Source organism: Canis lupus, chromosome 3 (assembly GCF_011100685.1).
Source record: "Canis lupus familiaris isolate Mischka breed German Shepherd chromosome 3, alternate assembly UU_Cfam_GSD_1.0, whole genome shotgun sequence".
NCBI classification, from domain to species: Eukaryota; Metazoa; Chordata; class Mammalia; order Carnivora; family Canidae; genus Canis; species Canis lupus.
In genome coordinates this window covers 34,352,515-34,368,616 of record NC_049224.1, presented here as the reverse complement: position 1 = coordinate 34,368,616, position 16,102 = coordinate 34,352,515, and the positions used below count along the sequence as shown (strand labels likewise).

General features: G+C 36.9%; 1 protein-coding gene across 6 annotated transcripts in view; it reads right to left on the bottom strand.

The window, feature by feature from the left end:
* Positions 1 to 16,102, bottom strand: part of GABRB3 (gamma-aminobutyric acid type A receptor subunit beta3) — a 231,924-nt gene that overhangs the window by 27,068 nt on the left and 188,754 nt on the right. For all 6 annotated transcript variants that reach the window (XM_038532578.1, XM_038532580.1, XM_038532577.1 and 3 more), the window contains 2 exons: positions 14,051 to 14,133; positions 11,155 to 11,292 (listed from right to left, as the gene is read on the bottom strand). In XM_038532578.1, coding sequence (XP_038388506.1) covers positions 11,155 to 11,292; positions 14,051 to 14,133 — 221 coding nt within the window. The remainder of the gene's footprint in view (positions 1 to 11,154; positions 11,293 to 14,050; positions 14,134 to 16,102) is intronic.

Genomic DNA, 16,102 nt, shown 5'->3' with positions numbered 1-16,102 from the left:
TAAATAAATAAGTAAACAAATAAACAAACATTGCAGAAACAGACCCATAAATAAAGAGACTAAGCTGGTGGTTGTCAGAGGGGAGAAGTGTGGTGGATGGGCAAAATGGGTGAAGGGCAGTGGGGGATACAGGTTCCCAGTTATGGAATAAATAAATAACAGGGATGAAAACACAGGGGATATAGTTAACAGCTGACAGATGGTAGTTACATATGCGGTGACCATAGTATAATGTATAATGTATGGAACTGTGAAATCACGAGGTTGTACACCTGAAACTAATGCAACTTTGTGTGTCAACTATTTTCAATTTTAAAAAAGACAATAACAAGCGTCGATGAGGGTATAAAGAAATCAGAACCTTTGTGTACTTCTTGTGGGAATGTTGCATGGTGCCATCACTTTGGAAAACAGTATGGCAGTTCTTCAAAACGGTTAAAAATAGTTACCATATTACCGAAGCCCCCTAAGTATATGCTTATGAGAAATGAAAACATATCTGTAGAAAAACTTGTACTTGAATGTTTAGAGTAACCTTATTCTTAATATCAAAAGGTGGAAAGAGCTCAATCAATGTTCATCAACTGATGAATGGTTACACAAAATGTGTTATATTCATACAATAGAATTTGTTATTCATCAATAAAAAGAAATGAACTATTTATATATGTCACAACATGGATGAACCTTGAAAACATCATGCTAAGTGAAAGAAGCCAGTCACAAAACGACCATATACTGTATGATTCTCTTTATATAAAATACACAGAACAGGCAAATCCACAGAAGCATAAATTGGATTAGTGATTGCCCAGATTCAGGGGAAGTGGATTGGGAGAAATGAGGAGTGCCTGCTAATGGGTATGGAGTTTCTTTCTGAGTTGATGAAACTATGCTGAAAGTGAGTACAGTCATGATTATACAACTTTGTAAACACACTAAAACCACTGAACTGTATCATTTAAATGCGTGAACTACATGGTATATAAATAGTATTTTAGATAAATCTATTACAAAGAACAAAGAATACCTACTACATATATTTTAATGGAAATTAAATGGCTTAATTTATATCAAGTAACAAGCATACTATGTGGCTCCAATACACATTTGATAAATACAAGTTGCTTTTTCCTTTCTGTTGCTTCCTCTATGGTGCCTTCTGTGCTCAGGATTCTATAATCTAAAAATTTTTTTTTACCACTGAACATTTAAAAAAAATTGTGCTGGAGGTTCTAAAAGTAATTCCAAAAGATAAAGGTAGCCAAGAATTATTTTTGCAAAGGAGGTGTGGGGCAATCAATTTCTGAAGAAATCTGGCTTACGTCATGAGAAATGTTTCACAGGTCAGGAGCCAGTAAAGGAAAATGATTTCATAGCAGTGCTAAGGTTTCATTTAGCATTGAGAGTAAGCTTGCTCTGGTCCCACCATTTTGGACTAAAGGATTAGCATTGGCTAGGAAGCACAAGTGAATTGTCTCTTAGAACCCTTCTAACAATAGTCAATGGGGGAAAAAGAGAATGGGAATTTGTCTCTAGAATCTAAGGTTAAATCACATTATAAATAGGATTGAGATGATAATTCCTTCTTTTAATGTTTTACATAATACTTTCTCTAGACCTATAGTAGATATTATTTACCAACCCAATGGAAACTATTTGATCACAGACAGGGCTTTAGTTTACTGAAGCATGGAATTAACAGTGGACTTTAGAAAAAATTAAGTGGATCTATTAACAGTGTGACATACACACTTTAAAAATACTTGTAATTTGCCATAACCATTAATGAAAAGCAAAATAGTATTGTGAAAATTGATTTTTGAAAAATAGAAAATTCACATATCTTAAGAGAAATGTTTCACTATCATTCATTTTGGGATCCTTCTCTTTTTCTTTGTCTTAATCTTGGCAGAAGTATTTTGGAATGAAGCCAGAAGATATCAGTCCAAATGTACCCCAGAAAAAAAGGGAAGAAAAATAAAAATGCCACATAACTAAAGAAGCATATTAAATAATCTGTTTTTCATGTATCTAGCAAAAATTTCAGTCTCATTTAGCTCACACAAAACTAAAAAGTTAGAAGCAAATTTCAAGTTTGGTAAAACATATCCCAAATTTTGCTGGTCAGTAAAATATACCTTTAAGACCAAAACAAAGGAAAAAAAAGACCAATACAAAGGATGAAGTCTCAACCTGATTTCCAGAGTGATATTTAAGGAGCTCTTTGATTATTAGCTGGATATATTTATTTTGAAATAAATTTAATGTAATATTTCTTTGAACTTGATTCTCTTACCAACTGCTAATTCAAGTGCTTTGCTTTTTTCTCCCCATAGCTTTTTATTGTTACAACCAAGGACTCAGACCTCCTTTGAGCTTTAGAGCACCTCTTCAAGAGCACACTGTTTGGGCTAAGTGTTTCCTCTACATAATGTTATTGGAAAAATACAGAATTAGATTTTCCAAAATGTGATTGCAAAATGTATCCTAATTGTTTTCTTTTTTATTCTCATGTATTAATAGTCTGAACTAAGTAAGAATTAAATATCAAAACAAGTGTACTTCTTTCCTGAAAAAATAAAGAGGAGTAGAAAAAAAACCTCATGATATTTGAGTATTATGAAATATGTAACATTTCCACAGGAAACAACTAGAAGAAAACGGACAAAATTTAAATCCATCTCCCTAAAGACATTGGAGAAATAGCAAGCCAGTAATAATATGGGCCAGGGTCTAGGAGAAAAAAGAAACAGAAAAGTGAGCCACATTTCAGGTATGAAACATGTATTTTCTAGAAGAAAAAGATGAGAAGCTAAGTGAGACATTTGACAGATTCATGGACCAACAGCAGACACTAGGGACAGAGAACATCAAGTAGGGATTCCAGAGTTCTAACCAAGATGTAAACCAGAAGGATTAACACATACAAAAGGACTGAATCTAAACTCAGAATTACTGTCCTAGATTGCTAATGCCTCCAGCTGTCTCACAGAGGTAAGCATAGATCCTCTCTGAAGAAAGAAGACATCATCATAGACTTTGCATTTTATCCATAATTTCCCCATGGGGAATAATAACAGATTAAACACAAATGAAGAGAACACTTTTGGACTGAAAGATACATCAGAAGAAAATTTCGAGAGTGAAGCATGAAGAGAAAATAAAATAAAAATTTCAAAAGGGAGAATGAGATATACAGAAGATATAATGAGAAGATCCAATAATGGAATTGTAAAATTGGAATTAAAATTGGAATCCTAGATGAAAAATAGAGAAAGAGACTAGAGCAAAGACAATGATGTCTAAGAATGCTTCAAAAGTGCTAGAAGACTTGAAGCCAAAGATTCAGGAAGGTCTACAAATCCCAGTTAATCATAATTACCAATGAAATAAAACAAAGAGAAAAAAATTAAAAAAAATCCTAGAGGCGGAAGATAATCAGATTAATCTAAAAGCACCAATTAGACCAACAAAGATCTTCTCAATAGAAGGGTGGAAGCCAAAGACAAGGAAATAATATCTTAAAATGGAAAAAAAAAATCTGCCAACCTAAATTTCTAGAACCATCCTATAAGAAGATATGACCTAGGTCATAAACAGTTAAAAAAAAAAAAAAAACTAGAAGAAATTTGAGATCATGAGACTCAGACTAAAGAAAATATTTTAAAAATGTTTTTTAGGAAAAAAAGTTCTTTGGGCAGAAAGAAACATTTACAGATAGTTACTTGGGATAGAAGAAGAAGAATGAATAATAAAGAAAAGAGGACATTTATAATTATATCTAAGTGAATATTTAACAACAATAATAGTATCACACAGGGTTGTAAATATCTATGAAATTATAGACATAATGACAATAGCGTATGTAAGTTAGAATGAGGAAATAGTGAGTCAAAATGCACAAAAGTCTCTACGGCACAAAAGCCAAGTGAAAGAATGCTCCTAGTAGCATTAGTCTTAAGAGGTAAAAAGACCATTTTAGATAAAGTATCTCATTCATTTGGGGAATATAAAAAATAGTGAAAGGGAATAAAGGGGAAAGGAGAAAAAAGAGTGGGAAATATCAGAAAGGGAGACAGAACATGAGAGACTCCTAACTCTGGGAAACGAATAAGGGGTGGTAGAAAGGGAGGTGGGTGGGGGGTGGAGGTGACTGGGTGACGGGCACTGAGGGGGGCACTTGATGGGATGAGCACTGGGTGTTATGCTATATGTTGGTAAATTGAACTCCAATAATAAATAAATTTAAAAAAATAAATTATCATTAGTAACAAACACGTTAGCAAGGTTGTTCAATAAGAAATCTTTGTTTTCCTACACATTAGCAACAAACAAGAAACAATGTTAGAAATTTTTGCCATCTGTAATCACATTAGAAAACATCAAACATCTAGAGAAGTGAAACAAAAGGGTGCAAGATTTCTATACAGAAAACCCTAAAATGTTATTACTACAAATTAAAGAAGATCTAAATAAATGGAGATAAAATATATATACGGATTGGAAAAATTATAACCATGTGCCTTTTCACCAAATTCATTAATGCATTGCTAACAAAAAGCCAGACCATTTTCAAGGTGAAAATTAATGATCTGATGATAAAAGTTACAAGGAAATGTAAAGGGCGCAAAATAAGTCAATAGTAAATAAAGAGTAAATAGTAAAGTTGATAGTAAATAGTAAATAAAGTATCTGCTCTACTTAAATCTTCAGTAACTAACACTGTGAGATAAGGGGTACAGAGATGGATAAATAAACCCATGGTACAAAAGCAGATCTATGTACATACAAACAATTTATGACAAATATGTTGCTGAAAAGCAATGGTGGTATGGAAAATAATAAACCTGATCCATACTCCACATCACTCACAAAAATCAATTGCAGGTAGACTATAGGTCTCCATGTAAAAAAGTACATTTTTGCAACATACTGTAACCTATAACAAACTTGCATCTAAAATGTAAAAATAACTCAAATAAATTAATGAGAAATAATTCACAATAGAGACTTGTACAAGTGATTTACAAAAGAAGATCACCAAATAACCAATAAGGAAAGGTGCTCAATCTCACTATTACTCAGAAAAATGTAAGTTAAAACCACAAAATATCACCTAACACCCAGCAAGTGACTTCCATGTGAAATGTTAGCAAGGTTGTGGGGCAGAAGAAACACTAATGTCTTACTGGTATGAATGCAAATTGGTAAAACCAGTTTGGAAAACAGTATGGCATAATCATTAAGCTTGAACATTCACAATTACAGTTCCAAGTATACACTCAACATTTGTGTGTGCATATAATTTACAAAAAAGAAAAGAAAAGAAAAGAAAAAGCCAAGTGAAAGAATGCTCCTTGTAGCATTAGTCTTAAATAATCACCTGCAGTAGAGTGGATAAACAAAATGTGGTATACTTGCACAGTAATATAACAACAAAAATAAATGAATACAGTGACATGGATGGATTTCATAAACACAATGTTCAGTTAAAGAAGACAGTCAAAAATTAATTCACTATTATGCCATTAAATAAGGTTCAAAAACACAATATTAACTATATTGTAACAAGACAGTGGTTTCCTTTGAGAAGGAGAAGGTGAAGCAATTAGAAGTCATAGTGAGGATTTTGGGGTTCTGATAACATTCTATTTTTTTAACTAATTGCAGTTATATGATTGTTCACTTTCTGATAATTCACTTACCTCTACGTTTATGCTTTTTTTAAAAAATATTTTATATATTTATTTACTCATGAGAGACACAGAATGAGAGAGAGAGAGGCAGAGATAGGCAGAGAGAGAAGCAGGCTCCACGCAGGGAGCCCAAAGCGGGACTCGATCCCGGGTCTCCAGGATCACGCCCTGGGCTGAAGGCAGGCGCTAAACCACTGAGGCACCCAGGGACCCCCACGTTTATGCTTTTTAAAAAAGATTTTATTTTTCTGTGAGAGACAGAGAGAGAGGCAGAAACACAGGCAGAGAGAGAAGCAGGCTCCCTGTGGGGAGCTCGATGTGGTACTCTATCCTGGGATCCCAGGATCACACCCTGGGCCAAAGGCAGAGGCTCAACCGCTGAGTTACCCAGGCTTCCCTACATTTATGTTTTAAGTGTTTATCTATGTGTGCTCATACAGAAAAGTTATAAAAGTTATCATTAAAGTAAAAAAGAAAAAATGATCTATATGCCTTTGTATAGAAAAAATAAAGCATGAGAAAAACTCTAACTTTTCCTAAGAATGTCTTGCGTAGTTGAAGTCTTTCAGAAGTCCTTAAAACTGGAGTTTGACAATTTACTTAAAATTCTCACATATTTTTTAATGAATTGGGATCTGTTTTCTTTAAAGACATTCAGCCATATATTTCTGGAAGATCCCAAATACTTCAGTAAACACATGTATATTTATTGTGTTTAAACAGAAATTGGATAAAAGAATGAAAATCTTTTCTTTATTGAAATTCCTGTTTGAATCACTGATTTAATTTCAGTAATTAGAATGTGATGATATAACATTTGCTTTGTTGAGTATTTTTGAGAGAATTTTTCAAACCCTAACTTTTAAATGTTAAGGATTATCAATTGAGAGCAGGCTTCAAAGTTAAGTTCAGTAAAAATTTCTTACATTACTCCTAAAGGCTTATGTGGAAGGCCAATATCTTTTCAGATTTCAATCAAAAGAATTTCAAAGACTAATCTAGTTTTGTACTTACTTTAAAAATACATTTTCAATATTTCCTGCAATTTTATCATAGATCCCTAATGGGTTCTTACAGAAGTAGATGACACATTAAATAGAAATACATTGACTATAGTAAATACATTTTTATTTTAATGGTTAAGACAGAAAGAAAATGCCACGTCATCTCACATGTAGGTAACAAGCTGCAGGAGGGTGAGGATCCCCCTTTGCATTGTTTCTTGTCCTTCTCTATCCTTTTTATTCCAGCTTCCTTTTTCTTAGAAAGCCTATTCATACATGTTTTCAGGTTTGGCATCATCCTATAGACTGCAGGTGCCAAAGAATAATTTGAGTACTCACTTTATAAACTCGATCAATAAAAAGTATGAGACCTTGCAATTTGTGACACTTTGGATGGACCTAAAGGTTATAATGCCAAGTGAAATAAGTCAAACGGAGAAAGACAAGTACCATATGATTCATGTATATGTAAAATCTAACAACAAAACAAATGTAAAAACAATGCAGAAACAGACACATATATACAGAGAACAAACTAATGGTTGCCAGAGGTCGAGGGTGTAGGGGATGCATAAAATAGCTGAAGGAGAGTAGGAGGTACAAACTTCCAGTTATAGAATGAATAAGTCACAGTGATGAAAGGTACAGCATCGGGAGTATAGTCAATGCTATTATAGTAGCGTTGTACTGTGACAGATGGTAGCTACACTTGTGGCAAGCATAGCATAATGTATAGAGAGCTGTCAAATCATTATGTTGTACATCTGAAACTAATGTAACAATGTGTGAATTATACTTTAATAAAAAATTTAAATATAATTCTGGATCAAGAAGGAATATTTGTCATAGATCCAGGACCTTCCAAGAAATCTAGTAGATTGAAATAGTGAATGACATAATAATGAGCCTAATGAGAATAATTTATTTTCTTTTTCTCTTTGATTTTCAAGAAGAATCTATATTTGGGGTTTGGGCATTTTGTGAAAATCTTGAGCACCTGGTTATGAGTCAATAAATTAATTCAGAAGATCGTTATTGCATGCCTTACATATATGAAAATGAGGGTAATATTATTTGACAGAAATTAATAATGTTTGACAGCTGATAAAGGAATGGTACAGTCAATGTGTAATTCAAAGTTTTCCAAAGGAAAATGATAACTGATAGACCCTTTTAAGGAAAGCCAAGTGGACAGGTTTGAACGGTCCATTGAAAACGTCCTGGATTTGGAGAGGAAAAATGGGAAGAAAATATGTCAAATGTGGGCTGTATCAGAAACAAAAGTCTTTGGGCATAATGCAGTAGTATATGCATGGAGGAGAGAGAAAGAGTTAGATATGACAACTATGATGACATCTTCGTGCTGGGGACATTGTGAGCTAAACTGAGGAGGACAGGTTGATGCTACATGTGTATTCAAGGTGAAGGAGCCTGAATCCTATGCTGCAGACAAAGGCCACATCAAAGTGACGGAATTGAGTAATGGTTTCATGAAAATGGTATTACTTATCTAGCAGCAAAGTGCAGGTGAACAGGAAGGCAGAGGCACATTTCCTGCCACCAAAGATTTCTGGGTGTTGAATGAAATGATTTTGGGGCCTTGGATTAGGAATTTGGAGGCTGCCTCCGATCCCAATATCAGTTTTTAAAAACCTGCATAAAACAGTGGTCATCAAGAACACATGGCCCATTAGCAGACATATTAAGGAGAGAGTGGCATAGACTCTAAAGACGGATACTGTGGACATTATTTGTCATTCCAGCTATGTACTCAACTCACCTGTTTTGTAAAACTCTTTATAATATAAATACATAAAAGTGTAGAAAATGATCATTTAAGATAAAGCATAAAAAGACTAGTTTTTAAAATCCTTGCCATCTTTACAGCCCCCAAATGGGCAGGATAAGGGCAAGGAGGATAAAGCACAAAATCTCACTTGCATGATACTGAGAATGAACATCTCCCGAAATCTTGCACTCTATCTGCCTTGCTTGCTTCCTGAGTCGAGGCTCGCCTCCACACATTGTCCTGAAGACCTATGTGCCTGCCCCATGTTTACCTCCGGGCCAAAGTAGAGGTGGAGAGAATCACATTGAATCCTCATCACAGACTCTGTCTGCTCCAAATACACCTCCATGGCATTTGTTCTTATTCAACCCCCTTTTTGAGAATTCTATCAGGCTAGAGAATTCTTCAATCCAGTTGACTGATCAAAGTCTCATTAATTCAGAACACTTGTGGCAAGGGAAAGAAATCCGTGCCATATTTAATTTTAAAATAAATTTTAAACCACATGGCTTATGCCACTTTTTATGAATAGGCCAATTAGAATAATTATGAACTGTAAGTTCTTTTTTAAAAAGTTATTATTGAAGTACAGTTGACATACAATATAAACCTCTTTGAAGGTTTGAGAGGTTTGTAACTGCTATGGAATCCCTGGCTCATATCTTGCAAATGCCAGAACTTAGTAAGTGCCAGGAAGAAGACATACTACACTCTGATGTGCTGATGGCTCTATGCATAGTTTAACTATTATTCCCCACATCTGTAGTATCTATTTTTCCAGATATATGTGGGATATTTTCTACCATGTAAATACTTCAAAGAAAGGCAAAGACTGCACTTCGAAAAAAAAATTGTCCCTGACTGGTTTTGAGGTGGAGGATTCAGGAAGGCCATTCTAAGTGGTTGCATTTTCCCGTGGAAGAAATGCACCCTCCACACACACCTCATCCAGCTTTCTGATGAGGTTGCATAAAAATGCAATAAGAGATCCTCATGGCAGCACACTAATGGCCACAACAGTGATTTTTCAAGACCAAGGCAGACATGGGCATTTAATTCCATCAAAGGAATACTGCCCCTACACTCTGAACAGACCTTCTGCTCATACCACCTGGAGCATGCAAGTTTAAATCCCAGTTCTAGAAGAGGTAAATCATTTTATCTAATGCATTACATGGCAAATTTCTTGGTTGTAGAAAGCATTCCTTAATTGTAACCTCATATATTTGCTGGATTTTACTGCCCATCCAGGTGAGTACCTCTGGAGACTACAGGGATAGTTGTAGCACCTCTTGCAACAAAGAATAAAGTGGCACTGCATAAAAATGGCCTTGATTGATGTCTTAAATATTCAGACTTTTGTCTATACTTGGCATGTCCCTTTGGTTCTTAAAGGCTGGGGTGGAGAAGAGGGAAGCTGGCTCTTGACTCATTGTTCATTTACTCAGGGACAATTGCTGTATGCCTAGGTCATGTCAGGCATTATACAACATGGGGATAAAGCTAAACTGTGACTAGGGCAGGACCCTCTTAATGGAGATGTATCTTTGAGGAGAGAGGCACAGCAGAGCTAGACGAAGGTAAGTGCAGCATATTCGGAATGCACCATAGCCACTTAACTGAGCCTGGGGAGGCAGTGTGCAGGTGTGCAGGACACCAGGGTCAAAAAGCCTTCCCAGAGGAAGTAGCATCTAGATAAAGCTAAGGAATGAGTTGGAGGTGACCAAGTGAAGGGGAAATAGGTGATTGTGGGTCACAGGCATTCTAGTCAGAGGCAACAGGAAGAGAGAGCAGGCCTTCCTTGGGCTTCATGAATGCTTCATAAGACTAAAGCTAACTGCCAACTACTTGTTATTGTTCAACCAATATTGATAGGAGAAAGCTGAGGTGGGAGGTTCCAGCTCTGCCTATATTTAGCATTTCAACTCTGAGTTTGTAGTCTTTATAATACTTTACAATTTACAAAGCACTTTTACTTCTGATCTCAATTACAATATATGGCACTCAACAGGAATGCAAAGGTAACAAGAAAGCACTGCACAAATTAAAATACATATAGTTGCAATTTAATAAAACCTCAGCAAGGACAGACAGGAGAGCAGAACATACCTTCTCGTCTTTAGACAACTGAAACAAAGGTGACAATGAAACCTAGGCCAGGGCAACTTTAACCAGATAGTATCAGGAGATGATCATGTTTCAAGAGGCATCCCTAACTGAGGGTGGGCCAACTTCTTGGACCACCAGGGTAACTGCTACCCTAGAAGTGGGGAGAAAGTCTCTTATTTCTGGGAGGAGAACAACACCACTTCCTCAGATCTTCTTCCTTCCTCCCTACTTTCCTACCTTCCTGTTTACCTCCAAGGTCATCAATGGCCTCCAAACTGTCCAGAGATGAGACTGTCTAAACATGCATTGGTTAAATTTACTCTTAGTTTTTTAACTTCTCAATAATCAGCCCTTGAGTACATCTCCTTGTCAGGTGATCTTTCCTTCCCATCAAAGCTTATCAATCCCTTTAGATACAGAGAAAAGGAATACCTAACATGATCAATTATTGATGGTGGTATATCTTTGGTGACCCAATGCTATAAGTCAGTTTGACAGTTTCATTAGGAAACCATCACTGCCTACTCAGCCAGTGAGTGGACACAGGACTCACCTGTGGCAAAGACGACATTCCTTGAGACTAGACGATGCTCCACAATAGAGAACTGTGGGAGCTCAATCCTCTCCACTCCAGTGACCGCCTTATCGCCACCACGCCAGTAAAATTCAATGTCATCTGTAGTATAGCCATCTGCCAGGAGAGAAAGCAGGGACATGGCAGAAATAAAGAAATCATCATTTTATTTATGCAAGGCTAAAGAAACTATAACTAATAAAACTGATAAGATGAAATAACAGCTTGCTCACATTTGAAGTTTAGATTTGTTACATGTGCTCACCTATGAGAAAAAAAGTCATCAAAGAACTAACTTTTGAATATTTTTGGTACCTGTTCTGAAAAGAACTTGGGAGGCTGAATGCTCTGACCAGAATTTTGTTTGCAAATCCTAATTGTAGAGTTGGACTGGGCATTGCATAGAAATAAATTTAAAATATATATATTAACTGAAGATGACAGTTCTAAGGAAAAAGTGAAAACTCAAGTATAAAGAATTCTGGAAAGGCAACTCCTCTGAAAAGCTATGGAAAAGTTAAAACACTGAGAGTGAATTTAACCAATCAAGGTTTGATAATATCAGAAACTCTCAAGGAGGGACGCCTGAGTGACTCAGTGGTTGAGCATCTCCCTTTGGCTCAGGTCGTGATCCTGGGATCCTGGGATCAAGTCCCACATCGGGCCCCCTGCAAGGAGCCTGCTTCTCCCTCTGCCTGTGTCTCTGCCTCTCTGTCTCTGTCTCTCATCATTAGGTAAATAAAATCTTTAAAAAAAAGAAACTATGGGCAAAATAGTGTCCTCCTTGGCATTGTTGGATGGCTTCATCAGGTATTCCTGGCTATGAGGTTTGCCATCTATAGAAATGCCTTTTGTTGGGATACTCTTGGCCCTTAAAAGAGGAGGGTTTATTTGCTGGATTATAGCTCCAAGTCCAGCTCTTAGCACGGTGTTCATATTCACTTGATAATCAATCAATCAATGCTTCTTCAGAATGAAGAAACAGGACAATAAAGGTTGACATTTCTTGTAGCACCCAAGAGTCTTCTAAGGGATTCGATCAACTTTATCAGTAAGGTTGATTAAAACTCACACCTAGAGAAAAATACCCTATCAGTATAATGGACATTTTGATTTGAATGCACAATACAGCATAAGGCAGACACTCCATATTTGACAAATAGACCAAAGCTATGGGGATGATTGCTCTCTGTGGCAAATGTCATCTCCTTTGTTCCATCTGCTACACTCTCTCCCTGGATCATGGTGGTTAGTTTCTGTCTCCTACCTTCCCTCTGACTTCCTGACATTCCATTCTCATCTGGCAGCCATGGCAATTATTCTAAATGCATATATCTTATCAAGCCACTTATCTGCTTAAATCCCTCAAATGTTTCCAAACACATTAGTGAAACAAGTTCAGACTTCTGACTAGGATGCCAAGAATCTACAGGATTCTATGTACATCCACTCCCTCTCCCTTGCTCACCCAGCCCAGCACCACTGGTCTTCTGGCTGTGGCTCAAACCAGCATACTGTGCCGAGGGCTTGTGTGCCTCCCCCTTGTGTAGGGGCTCACACTTTCTCACATTTCCATCTTGACTTAAATAAAACCTTTTGCATATGTGTGTAGTCAGATCACCAGAAAACCCTTTCTTCCACTCAAATGCTTTAACTACAGATTCTCTGAAGACAAGTGGCCTCACACTTTCTGAGGAAATCTCTTTGATAATAGACCTTCCTACCTATCATCCCCTTCAGTTCAAACATCACAGTAACAGAATCTGTACTCTCTGAGACTACTCAATATGTGTCCAGACATTTGGAGTAGAAGTTGCTTCCTTACTTAGGTCACAAATCTGCCTTCCTGAAACTTTCTATAACCTCACTGGTATTTGTACCTTCTGGCTACACAGACTCCACTTAATTTCTAAGACAGTGTTTCAACTATTAGGAAATCATCATCTTTCTTCTGAGCTTTCTATCCCATATGCTAAACCTCTACAGATGATTCCATTATGCATCACTTGACATGATCTCATGTCCCTTACTTTCTGAAAACACAGCTTTCAGAAAACTTAACAGTGATGTAGAGTGGAAGTAAGGGGGCACAGTAAGGCCAGCTCTATATGGGATGAAAACTCTGGCCTACATTGAGCACAGCTTCCCAGTATGTTTACAATTTATACTCACTTATCACCACAAATGCATCAAGTAACACTGTAGTCATTTACCATTCCCTTCAAAGAAATCCATATAAAATAGACAAGACTAAATCCAATTGAGACATTATAAACCAATCTATGAGAAACCAGGATAAGTGACAACAGCAACAGCAACACCTGGATATGCCAGGAGATGTAGTTCAGGTAGCAGGCAGGACCCTGGTTTGTTAGATAATAAAGATGCAGCTCTTATCCCTAAGAAGTATGCAACACTGAATTATCAATAAAGCATCTGAATACTCTTCAAATTGAGAAAGTTGCCAAAATGCAGGAATAGCCTGCTTGTAAAGCTGAGTTCCTGATGGGAAATAAGTTTTACTCCAGTTGCCCAGGTTCCCAGGAATACAGCCATTCATGTGTGATGAAGCCTATTGTGAGAAAATTGCATCTCAGTGTTTGTTCTCTTCTCACTGAATGGATCAAGATGAGGAGCGTTTGCTTTCTTATATTTCAGCACAGCAAGCAGACTCTCTTAATCAGATTAGAGTGGGGAACTGAGTCTCTGTCTCTGTCTCTCTCATGACAACATAATTTGCAAAGCAGAGGATTAAACCTCCCATCTTTAAGATAGTTAAAAACTATGGCAAGAAAATTATAAATGCCTTGGAGAAGAGGCCAAATAATGACAAGGCCTAAAATACAGTGAATGAAAAAGAAGTACAGATACACACAGCTTTCAATTTCCAGTGTGCAGTTCTGCTCGTCCAAGGGGTATCTTCTCAAGTCCATCATGCATGCTGCAGTTGTGGTGATTCTGAAATACAGAGATGAAGGCAGATATTAAAGATGGGATAAGAAATGTAGCAGGAAAACAGCTTCCAGCTAAACAATGAGTAGCCCCCATCTAGGGCCCTTTTTCCCCCAAAGTACACCTGATTAAATATATTTCATAACATATACTTAAATAAGTTTTCAGTATTTTATAGGCCAGATTGATCAAGAAAAGCAACACAAAACCTCTAAATCTGACAAAATTATTCATGGAGCCTTGTAGACTGTGGGAAATCAAGGACAGAGACAGGGTTTTCTAAGGAAAATTTTGTCTTAAATTTTTGTTCTGCCTCCTTGTTTAGTGATTCTTTAACCTTTATAGCACCGGGAAAACTTATGTGTGGCAACAACACTGATTAAATCAAGATTGGATTCTTTGATTTTCATGTGAAGTGTCTAAGTAGCTACAGATTCACAGGCTGTACTTTTTTTTTTTTTTTAGATTTTATTTATTTATTTATGGAGGAGAGAGAGAGAGAGAGAGAGAGGCAGAGGGAGAAGCAGGCTCCATGCAGGGAGCCTGACGTGGGACTCCATCCCGGATCTCTAGGATCAGGCACTGGACTGAAGGCAGCGCTAAACCGCTGAGCCACCTGGGCTGCCCCACAGGCTGTACTTTGAATCTTTCAGCCAAGCTTCTGCTTGATCTTATTCTATTATAGTTGTCTGCCGGGCTGTACCCTAATGCTCCTGAGCTTCTCACCATGCAATCATCCGTCTTTTCAAAGGGAGTAATTTGGCTTCTATGTTATTGATTATGAATCAAAATTCAGTGGGTTGGCTTTACCTGGTGTCAGCTGCAACCATGGAAAAAATTTATATCATGGCCCAAGGAAAGTTAGGCCTCCACTACGCAATGGTTAAATCAACTGTACATTAAGAAACAACACTTCTAAAAATGTCAAGTCTATTTCCTACTCTGTCTATAGTCTCATTTGAGGGAAATCAACCTACACAAAGCCTGTGTTGAAATGCTATTAAGCTACTATGTTTTATACCCTTTTTCTCTTGAATGCCTTCCCTTTTTCAACTCAATTATAGATGACTGGATTGGGATGGGGTCCTGATTCAAGGGCAGTCAACCATTAGTTGATCAAGAATCTACGATGTGGCCTGACTTAAAGGTAGAATGGAGGTAAAAGGATTCTCTTCCATGGAAGTGAATTAAAGACAGGGTAAGAATGGAACTGACCTTGTAAGTTCATAAATTAGAGGCTTGCAATGTCATTTTCCAATTGAGAGTGAGTCATAAGAAAGTGTAGCAGAGATAGAGAAAATTCCAATTGGATGACTGAGAAGACAATGGTCACTATGGCCAGGCCACAGAATGTGGCCTTGCAAGTTATGTACTACCTATCTCAGGGAACAGCATTTTTATGGCTTACATGGAAGCGTGTAATTGGTAGCCCTGGCTATACTCATTTAGTGGTGGATAAGAATGAAGAAGTAAAAATGTCTCCTTCTAAGATCCTTAGAGTTACCCTCTGAATTCCCAACCACCTTCCATATTCTACCTTTCTTGAGGGCTAATATTCAGCTTTCTTCAGATAGCCTTCCACATAAATATCCACAACAAACCTTCTACTACTTTGAGCAGCGTTAGCAAGTTCTGTTCCTATCAGCAGATCTTAACCAAACCACTAGTAAAACACCAGGCATGTGCCAGTTCTGTTGGGATTCTCTCATTTAACCTAAACACAGTAGTAAAGCATGTCCTTCTATTAGCATCTGGATAAATGGCAAGTTGAGAAAAGTTTTACTTTTCAACGGCTAAGAAGAGCAGTGAGGGAAAAATGTCAACATACTTGGCAATCATGGGTAAATACTAAATTATTCTCTACAAATGGTATGCAAGTGTCATACAGACATATGCTATAGGACCCATACCCATGGTGAAAGTGTCCTTTCCAAATGTCCTAACACTTTCAAGCATCACTCCAAGGAGTGGATTA